Source organism: Diadema antillarum, unplaced genomic scaffold (genome assembly GCF_040938485.1).
Source record: "Diadema antillarum isolate AM-2024a unplaced genomic scaffold, OU_Dant_1.0 scf00000167, whole genome shotgun sequence".
Classification (NCBI taxonomy): domain Eukaryota; kingdom Metazoa; phylum Echinodermata; class Echinoidea; order Diadematoida; family Diadematidae; genus Diadema; species Diadema antillarum.
In genome coordinates this window covers 283063-297243 of record NW_027271056.1, presented here as the reverse complement: position 1 = coordinate 297243, position 14181 = coordinate 283063, and the positions used below count along the sequence as shown (strand labels likewise).

At 36.5% G+C, this 14181-nt stretch overlaps 1 protein-coding gene across 1 annotated transcript; it reads left to right on the top strand.

Annotated features, from left to right (window-relative positions):
* Positions 1-1762: 1762 nt before the first annotated feature.
* LOC139722512 (deoxyribonuclease-1-like) lies at positions 1763-9338 on the top strand. Its single transcript, XM_071633799.1, has 8 exons — positions 1763-1961; positions 2688-2776; positions 3768-3851; positions 4805-4905; positions 6300-6412; positions 6977-7134; positions 7815-7905; positions 9291-9338. Exons 1-8 carry the CDS (start codon positions 1812-1814, stop codon positions 9336-9338), a joined length of 834 nt encoding a protein of 277 aa, XP_071489900.1. The 5' UTR covers positions 1763-1811.
* Positions 9339-14181: the final 4843 nt, after the last annotated feature.

Sequence of the window (14181 nt, the reverse complement as noted above, 5' to 3'; positions counted from 1 at the left end):
CCAACGAGCTCAACACTAACCAAAAAAGACCCACGAGCTTGGCAGTACACCACGAGGCATAATATACGTATTGTCATGCTCGTGGATCTTTCTTTTTTTTTTGCCCAATGTCGAGTTCGTGGGCCTTAATTGCCTCGTGTCTATATAATGGGCCAATTTCACTTGGTGTCTAGTTCATACGCTCGTGGGTTGTAAGACTCATGGATTTTTTTTTTTTTTTTGAGTCGTGCATGGGTGTAAAGAGCTCGTGGGATGACCATGAATCCCTAGGAGCAAAGGAGGGAGATTATTCTGAAGTTGAAAGTCCGGGCACTAGCATTGGTATTCTATATTTTTTTCCCAACCGGTGTATCTCAAAATAATTACATGTATATTGTTATAGAATAGTATATAATTTACTCATTATTTGTCTAGCGATCCACGTCCGACAAGCTAAGCTTTTTAGTGGATCACTATTTTCCATAATCGAATTTATTTTCCGCTCGCCCACGAAGTATTTATACAGTGTTGTTTTCCTAAATATTGTACATGTTATATGTTGTTCTATAATTTGTCTCGTATATATATTACATGAATCTTTTGCAAACGTTTAAACGATATTTCATCACATGTATACTTTGTACTATGTTTTTTGATTTTCGATGATTGGAAATAAACTATGATTGAATTGAATTGAAAGTAACTACCTGATCAGTCATGGCCGAGAAATCATATTTCACACCATGATCACGTTGAGAACAAATAAAGCTCTGTCAGACGAACAATACTGGTACAGGTTTTGATTATAATCACATCTAAAAATTAGTGGAATTTAAAATAATTTATGTTTTCATAATTTGCTGATAAAAGTCACAACTATATTAAGTGTATATATACTTCCTAAACTAGTAGAGGTACCTATGTTATTGTCTCGCAAGTGTTCCAATGGACTGTCCACAATGTCTGCTTTTACTCCTTGTAAAACTTTAATTTGGTATGGAATTGCACTATAAATCATGCCGCATATAGTGTGAAGGACTCACTAAATGAATAAAAATGAAAATAAACAGGATTATGTGTGTGTATTATGTACATGGGATTGTATACTCATACTGTATATATATATATATATATATATATATATATATATATATAAGTACGGGAGAGAGAGAGAGAGAGAGAAGGAGAGAGATAGATAGATAGAGAGAGAGAGGTTTATCATACTAGGACGTTCAGGAGGAAATCCGACCACAGGAAACTGTGAGTATACACAGCGATCTAAACGATAAACAGCAACAATAGCCAACAGATTGGATATTTCATGACTAGACACAAACATCTTTGGAAAGATAATTTTTTAATTCACAAATCTATCGTTTTCAATATATTTTGGCAGGGTAACAGATTAGCAGGTGAATGCTGTTTTACATAAAGGCCCTTTACAATCTAACTTTATGAATATAAAATTACATTTCATGAATAACAAAGAAAAAAAGATGAAGTTTCAACTTCGTTACCGGTGGTTTATCATTGTTTGAGAGGAGTACGATATGAGACACAGTTGGTGTGGACAGTTTATGGTCGCACACGTGTTTGCGGAACGATCTGCACGGGGTTCAGCCACAACAGCCTAGTGTCAATATGACATACCTTTACCAATGAGAAAACGCCATATGTTTCCAAAGATTAGTATGAACATTCGGAAAAGCGCATCTATATCTGCCATCGCTGGCTTATGCTGGGTCAGAAAAGAAATCTTTCTCCTGCCGGAATCGGACCTACTGTGAGGCTTCTTGTTCCAGTCTTGACTGCTTCAGAGACCAACATTTTCTATGAAAATGGCCAGGATCCTTCTATTAATGGTCCTCCTGGGGACGGTGTGCTGGTCTCCGGCATCTTCCTTGAAGATTTCTGCCTTCAACGTCCAGACCATGGGAAAGGCTAAAATGGACAAACCTGAAGTGGTCACTATTCTGACGGACGTATGTCACCTTCAGCTACTTTCGTAAAAATGTATCTGTTCATGCTCCATTTAGTTGGAACCACTGCAAAGGCCCTGAAGAGTTTTTTGTTTTTTGTAAATCTCGTAGTAAACGATTCTTTTCACGGTTTTGTAACATATTTTTCTCAAAATTAGATTTCACGTTTAAGTCTAAACACCTTCAACTACTTTCGTATCGCAAAAACGTGAAGCATTATCATAAGACGTCTTCTCTTGTGAAGTAGGGCTATGAGTAAAAAACAGTGAGGCTTCCGCTACATGACATAAATTACATAAGTCCTAAATAAGCATTCATTCATTCAAGCGTATGGCACAGAGTGTGCCCGGTTGATACCTTTTGCTGACTATTACAAGTCACCTGGGGTGAACCACGAGGCGGGGTCGGCATCATTCGCCCGTTTTCTTGTGAGGGTGGGTAGGGGGACCCTTCACCGGGTTGGCACCCTCCTCTTTGCGATGAATGAATGAAGTGGGATCTTTAAATAAGCGATATCACTGTTTTAATTTGACATAGACGATATAGGAGGAAAGATTTATGTTTCTCGTAGACGAATGTCGAAGATTTTTTTCCCCTGGTACTTCCTGTATGGGGCTGATCCATTGTGACATTTTCAACACAGCAGTCTACGTCACATTCTCGAGTTCTTTACAATCATTTGATCTGCCATTTCTTTGCCACCCTTTCTCGTGCTTTCATATGATGCAGATAATCCTCAAATACGACATGGTTCTCATCCAAGAGATAAGAGATAGTTCCCAAGTGGCTATCTATGAACTGCTGGACGAGGTTAACAGGTAGAATATAATGTCATCAAACCTGTTTGTTGTTGTTGTTGTTCTTGATGTAATCCTTGTTGCTCCTCTTACAAGCATTTCTAGTAACGCTGTAAAGTCGGTGCTCTTCAGTACACGATAAGACTGTTATTGCTGGAATCATGCATAGTGAACAAATTGAAGAATTTTTTATGAAAACGAGTCTTTTTTATTGTTATCGTTTATGATTCCGCGTCACCAGCAAGCTTGCTATCTTTTCAAGTAACTATTAATTATTTATATTGGATCAAAGCTTTTGGTATATTTTGGAAAGGTCTTGGACTCAAACATACATCCTTGTTTTTTATCTTTATTTATTTCATCTAAACACCGGCCCTAACAATGACTTGTGATGGTATGCATGTCACTTTACCGCCTTCCAAGACATCTGTCTGTAGCAAATACCTCGTATTGTTCTTTTCACTTATTTATCTTTGTTTCCTGTAATTCAAGAATACATAGACCCAGTATTAAGGAATATTAATTAATTGAATGAACCTTTTGTTCTTTGCACATATCATAAACTGATTATTTTCAGGAAATCAAATAGGGTTAGGTTTTATACACTAATCTATAATTAGTCACTCTCTTACAGACTGACTTTATGAAATTATTTAAAGAATACCTTCCATGATCGAAGTAACAAAACATGAATGATTATAGACATCAGTTTACTCAGTGGCCGTGATAAGTTCGGTCTTCTTCATGCATGACATTTGCCGTGCTTTGTGTTCAATGCAACTTCACAGGCCTGAAGTGATATGTATTGAGGTTTTCTGAATTCATAAACAAATTATGCCATAGGATGTGTCTGTCAGTCCTAGACTGTAAATAGAAATTATCCACCAACATGTGATCTCAGAAATGGTCCTATGGACATTGCTTTGTAATACTTTTAACCACTGCTCTTTGATTGATGTGCATAACTTAAAAACTGTTGCTTAATATCCCATCAACATTGCTCAATACACAGTGTTTCATCCCAGCAATATGACATAAGGATGTCCACACGAGCCGGTCGAAGCTCATACAAGGAGCAATATGCATTTTTCTTCAAGTAAGTACCGTAGTCCTTTACTTTGCAAGAAAATCAACTCTTTTATGACCATAGGCACATTGTTAATTAATAATGATTCCATTACCGGTTTAATTCATCGTATGCGCAAAGTATAAACACAGCAATGAACATTGATGGAAAAGTATAATTTCAAACGACTAGGACATGTCTTCCTGAAGAATACATCTGAAAGGCCCATCAACAGTTTGGTACCATCCCCCCCCCCCTTCTCTTGAGATTGAAATACTCATTATGGAAATGCGGGTAGATGCCATGAATAATGTGTATTGATAGCTTGTACTTGAACGTGAACTTGAAATTTATTCTGTTTCATTAAAAAAAACATATAATTTGTACAATAACAAACTAAGGACAGGGAACGAGTACATAAACATGCAATACATAACATAACTATAATGATAACTACAAATGAAACATGGAAACTGCAAAAGACCAGGGTCTTGTCGGGGTAGTCCCCAACAAAGAGAATAAGAGGAAATAATATTACTTTATGATCAAAACATTACAAAAACAGACACAAAAAATACATTTTCGTTATAAAATTAAGTAATGGTGATAAGTCATACATACCCCTAGAAAACAAAAATCACACAATTATCTATAATCATCGTGTATTCCACAATAGCAACTTTAACCATAGGAAATATCTTTTAAGATTCTCCTTAAGAATTATTTGTAGTTGGAGAACTTGTAACTGTATCTGGTAAAGAATTCCATAATGAGTGTCCAGTATGTCTGAGTGTGAGCATTATACATCTTATCTACTTTAAATAAAATTATGTTTTTTACTGTTTCGTGTGTTGTGACTAATCATTAGATTTAAACATACCAGAAAACATCATCATTATGTCACAAAGATATTTGCGATATTTGTGCTGATGGTAAAACATTAGAACTTTAGAACATTATCACTTTCTCTGTTGCTCTCGCAGAACAGACAATATGACTGTCGTAGACTCGTTCGAGTACCCTGACGACGGGGATAAGTTTGAGCGGGAACCATTCGTGGTGTTGTTTGATGCGCCTTCTACAGGTAAGCACGTTTCATGTTTTTTCATTCTGTTTTAATCAACTGACTACATAGGTAAGCTGTATTATTTTCCACCCAACTATCACACCCCAATATATTGCCATGAGCACCTGCGAACTTGATCAACATTTCTAGCTCTGTCCCAAGCTCTTTATTCTTAATATGAAATGGCATTTAGTAGCAACAAGTATACGTAAAGCGAAATTAAATACACAAATAAACTGATCTTTAACATCCGTACAGCTTGTTTGCCATTGACGTTTTGCATACCTTACTATACCGATTGCAAACCATAATTAAATAGGAGGCGAATAATCGTAACTCGGATGTAGACAAACAAAATCGTTTTCCAGCTCTCGTTCGTTAAAAAGAAATAATGAACGGTTCTAACAACACCAAGGCGAAGAATAGCATCCTCGCAAGCGACTATACATCCATAATCCAGTAACGTGGTTGATACCGTTTTATCATTGTTTCTCTTCCAACACCCGCTATACACAACTGATATCAAGATGATTTTAAATTGGTGATTGTACCACTGCAATAGCAACAAAGACAATCCAATAAAAATTAATGAAACAGAGTAACAGTGATTAGATGATAATTCATAGAATAACCATGATTGTATTAATAAATATGAAAACACGATGTTCTTACCGATCACTTTGGTGCTCTACTAATATAATGATAATAGTAACTACTGCAAGAATAATAGAGTAGATATGACTATCAGTAACAATAGAAACAGATATGAGTTCATTGTTTATTGACACACCTGTGAGACGCCAGTGTGACAAAATGCTTTTTCATGACACACATGAAACTCACCATGCACAATTCTAGAGTGCGCAATGCCTTCCGCACCCGTCTCTTTTGCATACAGCATATCGTATACACATGATTATTTTAATTTCATTTGAAATGACATATTAATGTACGCTGTAATGTAAACAACCACGGTTTTGGTGACAGATACACACCAGTTTCTCAACAACTTTTTGCACACGGTTGTTATCGCCAGTATATAAAAGTCCATGTATACTGCAAGCAATGATAAGCATTTTATAACAGACACCTATACCAGACGTATTGTGCGTCTTATTCAATACATAAATATGACTATAATAAAAAACAATAAAAAAACGTAGAACAATACAAAATAACAACAACAAATATTACCCGCCTTCTTTGGTTAGTAAGTGCCAGTCGAGCACAAGGTCTGCTGGGGAAACAGTTTTTCACATATCAATTTGATGTTCAATCTATAACAAACGTATATGCAAGCTGTTGGCTTTTTAAGTTTTTAGTGAAATCTACACCTGTCATTTTCGCTCACTTTCACTTATTTCATGCTTGCTGACTTTCACCCTATCATGTTAAATTTGTGTCTTTCCCAGCCGTTGGACAGTTCGCAGCGATGGCTCTGCACGCAAAACCAGATGACGCCGTGGCTGAAATCGACTTAACCACTGACGTGTACGACTACACTGTCAGTCAGTGGGGTATAAACGTAAGATTCTGAATCTATGTATTCCTATGATTTCGTGCGATTCGTGTTTCACTCCTTTTCAATGGAACTTGACTTTCCTTACTTTTTTTACTCGCTATTGTCAATATTCAACTAAATATCATTATTCATTTATTTATTTTTCACTAAAATTCTTAAGGTAATTTTGTCACCCATTGAACACTTTGTTTGTGTCTGGGAACATTGTGTACACAAGAGAACACGGGGTGTTCTATAATAGGCCTTATACGCTGAAAATAGTCTCCAGTATAATTTCAGGTTCCGAATATTGAGTTCTCACCTGTTGACAACTAAAAGTATCTGGTTTTGTATTTTTGTGATTAAAGGCTCACTCACCCGACCCTGTAAGTAGGACTAAATCATTTCACCCATAACGTTACCCTCATGACTGGCCGGTTTGTGTTACAGACTGTTAAAATTCACAGGACGACTGAAAGAAGGCTTATAACACCAAATTCTATAACTAGGGATGGGAAAAGGTAACTGAACTTCATATCAACCTTGTGTCATTTGCTTTGTTTGTGTTCGTTTGACCTTTTTTTTCAGGATGTTGTCATTATGGGAGACCTGAACGCTGATTGCGATTACGTCAGAGACGAAGACTGGACAAACATCCGATTGCGAAGCGAGAGTCGCTTTGAGTGGGTTATACCGGACGACGCTGATACCACAGTCTCTGGGAACACCGACTGTGCGTATGACAGGTCAGTTGTGCACTCTTTCTTGTCTTCCATGTACATGCTGCCTTTTGACGTTAAGGCACGTTATGTAATATGTATCTTTATTCTTGCTTTACATTTTATTATGCATTTCGGGGTGTTTTTATTTTTATTTTTTGTGGGGGTTTATTGGTGTTTGGTTTTTTTCATTTTTTGTTTGTTTGTTTTTTATTGTTTTTTTTTTTTTTGGGGGGGGGGGGTGTTCAATAGGAGCCGATTTGTATAACCGCGTGGACATATTCCTGTAGAATAAACACTGATTCACTCTCGCGGTATTACATTTCACGCAGGGTGACATACACTAACTCGTTCAGTCGTAACTATAACAGAGATTCTCTCTCTCTCTCTCTTTCTCTCTCTCTCTCTCTGCCTCTCTTTATCAATCTATCTTTTATTCTCATTAATAAGCAGTGCGCCGACTTATATCACATGACACAGTTTGCAGTAACCGGTCATTAATTCTTAATGAACTAATATGTTTATTTCATTGCTGTTAGTGATCACTTTGCTAGCTGTTCTTCTGCACTTCCTTTCTATCTCTATCTCCCTCCCCCCATTTGAATTTGTTCGTCTTGATCGATTGAATTTCTAGCACGCCTGCCTTTGTCCCCGTGTATATCGAAAGTTATTACTATCATTTTTTGTTGTTGTTGTTCATGCACCAGGTTCGTGTTAGCGGGAACCCAACTTTGTAACTCCTATTCCCAACCCGCCGTCTTCAAGTTCGACGACTTCTATAATCTTGACTACTACGCGGTGAGTTCTTTGTCCTTTGACTGATAACACGAATGAGTGTCCACTACTCTAATCGGATGTTGCTTGTCATTCTCTCCTGTTCTCCTGCATTCAATTTGGGAACATTTAATCTTGGAAGCTTAGATGTTTGAATTTTCTTTTCTTCATGTCTGCTCAATAAGCCAGTTCGGGGTTAGCTCATGGGCACATGAGTACAAGTGGCCTTTCTTCTTTCTCAATTGATTGGGAACTCCACTAGTTTCAAGCGACAGAAGGCATAAGCTTGCCCAACCTAACGATTTATGGAATTCATCAGTCATGTTGAAACAAAGGATAAACTTGCGCAGACCAGGTGACCAGAATGATCCTTCCATTGGCATTTGGAAAGCATCCATTTCATTATTTTGCATTGAATGTAATAATAATCTCTTTCTATTGATATTGTCAGGTGGATGTGCTGGCAAGCACCACTTGAAACAGAAGGATCACTTGAATTATCATTACATCACATAATATGCTTATCTCAGTGAATTTGAATACCGCCATGATCTGCTGATACCTTTTTCTGCTCATGCTCAAAGTGGAACCCCGAATTGGCTTATTGTTTTGAGCTATATAAGCAGTTCTCTTACAGCAAACCGAACTGGTTGTGATCTGTAGAAAGGAATCATTGGCTCTGTACATATTTTACTAAGGTTAGCGAAAACATATAACTCCGCAGTCTGACCCTTTCTTTTATTGTCCAGTTTCGTAAAGAATACGCAGGGGCGAAAATACGTTTCAACCACCCTCTCTTTCACTGAGTTATATCAAGTTTAGTATTTTTTATGGCGCTACGTCTAAAATGACAAGGCTTTTTCTATCGATTAAAAAGTTATGGCAAGTAAGGTATGTTTTCTTATGGTGTTGTTCTTGTTGCATATGACACACATTACATATCACATTATCACGTTCATATCAATATCAATGAACTAAAGACGAAATTGAAAATAATGAATAATTGAAATTATTGTGAGTTCAAACTTGTAAAGTCATACATCTTGCAGACGCAGTGTGCAGCGTTAGGGATAAAGATCGATGTACATTATCTTTCTTGATTGAAAACTTTTTTTTTTTGGTACCTGGGTTGAATCCGAGGCGAAGTTCTCCTTTATACTTTTTCACATGTAACAGTCACTTTTCATTTAGCAAGACGAAGCGCATCTTGCTAATTTTTCATAGGAGAATGGTATACCTCATTCAAGGAGGCATGAAGTGTAGCAAGTGAATCACACTCGGCTAACTAGCTGTCAGAGACAGAGAATTGGGCACTTTCGCTAATCAACACACCTAGTTGTCCTTAATCCCTATTTTGTTTGTCATTATTTGTCTGTGTGACCCATATTTTCTTTTCTTTTTTATTACAGGCAAAGGATGTCAGCGACCACTATCCAGTGGAATTGAACCTAGATTAAAGATATCTACGGGAAGTATTGTGAGCAAAAATGAATCAATCAGTAAATCAGTAGGTGAATAAATGCATTAGTCGATTTAAAGGGACTAATTGAATCACACCTAATATATTAAACTACCGCCGTTAGAAATCAGCAGATTCGTTAAATAGGTGCAGTCCATACGATTGCATACTCAGTAAAGCTACCTACAAAATCGAGAAAGCATCGGTTCAAAGCCAAGCATAAGCAGTGAACGGTATGTGCATTCTTGATATGAAATCAGTCCTCAACTATATCGGCTTGAACTCTGCTAACTGGTTAAAGACTACGTTTCCAAGGACATTGTAGATTGGCATCGTGTTATTTTTCACCATGAGTTTCAAAATGGTGTTTACTGGTAGCGTCAAGAAGATATCATAGAAATTGACTATATTGACTGTTATATAATGACGCACACAAATTCTGTCATGACAAAATCTTGAGAGGGATTTGCGATCACAATGTCCTATCATGCTGAATGAAATAATAAAAAGACAAATATAGACAGTTAAACTGCTCCCTTATACCAGGGAGGTGAGACAAAAATCTTCTCACCTCCTTGCCTATACAAACACTATGTCTTGGTAGTTTGGAAACGGACGAAACAAATAATACTGACTAATGGCAAAGTGTGACGGCTTCATTACAGTATGACATTTTGATGAAATAATTCTACAATGGAACATTAAATAAAAGTCTGTTTAAAGAATAAATGCGTTTCGAGTCTTTTCATGCGAATTGCTTCCCGTTTTGAATAAACGCATAAATTGTCGAATCAGTAATTTGGCTGCTGTTATTCAATGAACATTTTACGTTGGTGTTTTGGAATGTATGCCAGTTTGTATGTGGTTTTGTCTGTGCTGCCGTGTGTGCTAGTAACATGTAAGCACAGACCTCCCGACAGAGTAAGTGTATTGGTGTATGTTTATTATAAAGAGAACCAATACCGAGTGTCAGAGTTCTGTTATATTGGTTTGAATCAACTTCGAGACTAACGATAAATCACTCATACAGAATGAAATGTCACTATCAACACGATACAAGCCAATGTTGAAAAGATAATACACACTTTGGTTTGTACTTTTTTTTTTCTAAACAACCAAATCAATTGATGAATTAACAAATACTTAAATCGATGAATCATTCCCTCAATCAATTAAAACTCAATAATGAATTTAAAGACATTGGCAAAGCGATATGATGCTATAATTTCATATAGTTATGATTGCAAAATACCGTATAGGCCCTATTTAAAGAAGATAATATACTTTGTCCTGTATTTCAGATGAGTCCGCATCGCAGTTTGATAATCTCAGGCGAACTCTTGACGATTTTAGCACCCACTTCACATTAATAATCTGCATAGTTGTCTTACACAACCAAGAGCACGCAGGTAATATGACTTCATTACGGCGGTACAAGGCGTCCGTTCATTCATGAATATCATGGATATCTGGCTTTCTTCCAATGGAACTCCAGTTTAAGTGTTCGTGAAGGATCTCATCAGAACTTAAGGAGTTGTTCTGTGACGGAGAAATGAACACTTCTATATCCTTATATACCTTGGATGGAGAAATTTGAAACTTGAAAAGAGGAAGATTCACGCACAGGAGTTAAAGGGATGTAATTTTGGTTGTGATTGGGATGCAGGTTTTAACTTTTTGCGAGATAATTAGAAACCACGTGTATGACATATTAATGAGCATACGATACTAAGAGGAATTCAAAGTTTATTTGATGAAAATCGGTTTTGAGATGGCTGATATAGCCAAAAACAAAGAGGTCCTTAAAAAAGGCATTAGGATCGTTTTGATTTGCTGGTATCTGAGCCACTTCAAAACAGTGTTCATCAAATAAACTTTGAATTCCTCTTAAAGATAATATAAAGTTTTGGTACCTCAAAAGTTTCCCTGAGTTACCTTGTCTTAGTTTGTGTTTCAGGTTAAAGTACCTTTCATATAACTAACACTGTGAGACTTACTCGCCCCAAAGTGCTCTCATGTCCTAGTAATCATGCAATAATGGTTTCGTACAATACGTGTATATTGATTGTCGCGGTACCGCGTCGAGTCAAACTAACGGCTCGTTCGAATTTTTCAGAGCCCGCTCTGCTCTGGTACGAAACCATTATTGCATGATTACTAAGACATGAGAGCACTTTGGGGCGAGTAATTCTCACAGTGTTAGTTATATGAAAGGTACTTTAACCTGAAACACAAACTAAGACAAGGAAACTCAGGGAAACTTTTGAAGTACCAAAACTTTATATTATCTTTAATCGTATGCTCTTTACTATTATACGTGGTTTCTTATTATCTTAGTTCAAAGCTGAATCCCCATCACGACCAAATCTATATCATCCCTTTAACCCGTGCACCTTTGCACGGAAGACCGTTCTCCTTTCTAATTCATCGTCACTTTCACTGACACAGACAGATTTGTTTGTTTGTTTGTTTGGTTGTTTGTTTGTTGTTTTTTTTGGGGGGGGGGTTGCCCTTTTTTTCCTCGAAAAAATATGAACACAAATGTGACGATGAAATGCCATACGTATAGATGTCGTAAATATAGTTATAGAGCAAAATATATCTAAAATTAGAACTAGTAACCTAACATCGTTCGAATTGTAATATAGGCGTTATAATCCTTCAGACACGTTACCTTACATTGTTGAAGTCTCGGAACCTGACTGTCTGGGTTTAATCAATTTCTTCCACTTTTTTCTTCCACAGAAAATTATAACATATTACTAGTATACAAAAAAAAAATGAAAATTACAAATGCTCTTTGGTACACAAAAGTCGACTGTACGATGAAAAAATAAAGATAATTAACGAATTAAAAGCATGTATACATATAGTTTCAAACCTAACTCGTTACATTATCCATGCTCTCAGGCGGCACGGATAATGCAGGCCTTTGATCTTCTGTCAATTTAATGTGATGAAACATGCCAAAGTTAAAAAGACACACCTTTTCAATACCAGAGAGACACAACCTGACACCCGACTACAAAGAAAAGTGATCAAAGCGATAATCTTGGCCGTGTGGTCGACATGCTTTTTTTTCACACCATACCTCCTAACAGCAAAATGTGGTCATAATATAAATTATGTCAAATACGTAAAGCATAAGAAGGATGATCATAATGATACTATTCTTAATAATAATGATTACATGATTCATGATTGTCATGAAGAGATGGGGCTTCTTGATGCAAATGTAAAATGTAAATCAGCTTCGCCATCTTTTGCTGGAGGAGTTGCAGTGAACGTTGCATTGCTAGGAAATCCCCCTAAAACTTGGTTTTAAGTCTCGACAGTCGACAATTAATGATATTGACTTTTTTCGAAATCCAACGGAATTCATTTTTTTTATTACGGTGCAGTGCTACTCCATACTCAACGAATATTGGCCGACAGTTCTTTCTAAAGAAGGATCAGTCATTAGGCAGAGGTGCCATAAACTTAATCTGTATTATCTCGCAATATTCTTGTCTTTCATGGGGGGGGGGGGGGAGGGTAAGAAGCAAATAGCACTAAGACCTCGGTAGAGGAAATTTATTGTAGCAATTAATAAGAAGTGGCCTTGACCTAACAATGATTAGATAGTAAGTAAGACCCTTTGAACATGAGAATCCAGCAGAATCTAGTCAGACAGAGATATTGTTTTCTTTCGTTAAAGGGGAAGGCTAGTAACTGATCAGTGGGAATCAGTGGAAATGCTGGGAGATGATTGTTCCAATCCTAATGGGATTCATTCAAGAGTTCATTGTATATATTGTTGTGTGAAAATGATTTGCTTCAGAACGGTCACATATTCAAGTAATGTGCAGATTAATGCTCCGTCACTGACCAGGGACGCTAACCTGGAAGCATTAAACTGCACATTACTTGAATATGAGACCATTCTGAAGCAAATCATTTTCACACAACAATAGATATACAATGAACTCTTGAATGAATCCCATAAGGATTGGAACAATCATCTCCCAGCATTTCCACTGATTCCCACTGATCAGTTACTAGCCTTCCCCTTTAAGCTCAAGATGTGGTTATTCCAAGTTCACGTGATATACACCTGTTGTTATAATAATTTTGACTTGAAATACATTCTGCTTTATTATACTTAGGTTACAAACTATTCAATGCTGGAGAGGAGGAGAGGAACGGGCAGAATGATATAAATTTTGTAGAAGATTTTCACCCTTTAGCTGACAATTTTCTGGCCATCAATTTATACAGACAGTTATTTAACACAGATCTTAATATCATCCTTTCTGATAATACAGTGAAGTCATTTATAACCGTACTAATATAAGGGCAAAGAAAAGAGGTATATGGTTAGTCTTTTCACTCATGTACCTTGTTAAATGTTTCTGTGGAATAGGGGTTATAATGACGATTGCTTCAAGCTGGAAATTGTCATGCCATTTGAGATTTGAAATAAAAATTAGATACTCATATAATAATGCAACGTACATTACGAGTATGCGTAAGACTCAAGTTTGATAGTGAATTATAGTAAATGTAAAGTATAGATAAACAGACATTTTATTCCATCTATCTGTGTATTTATCTATCATTACACATAATAATGTATCGACATATGCTTTATACACTAGGTAGACATTGCACACACACACACACACATAGACACTCACATATATATATCCATATATATATATATATACATATTATACTTAGCCTATATACAATACATGTATATTATACATCTATATACAGTGAAATCTACCTATAGCTTCCACTTGTATATATGCACAATATATTATATGTATATTTATATAATATTGGATGCACTTGAGTGG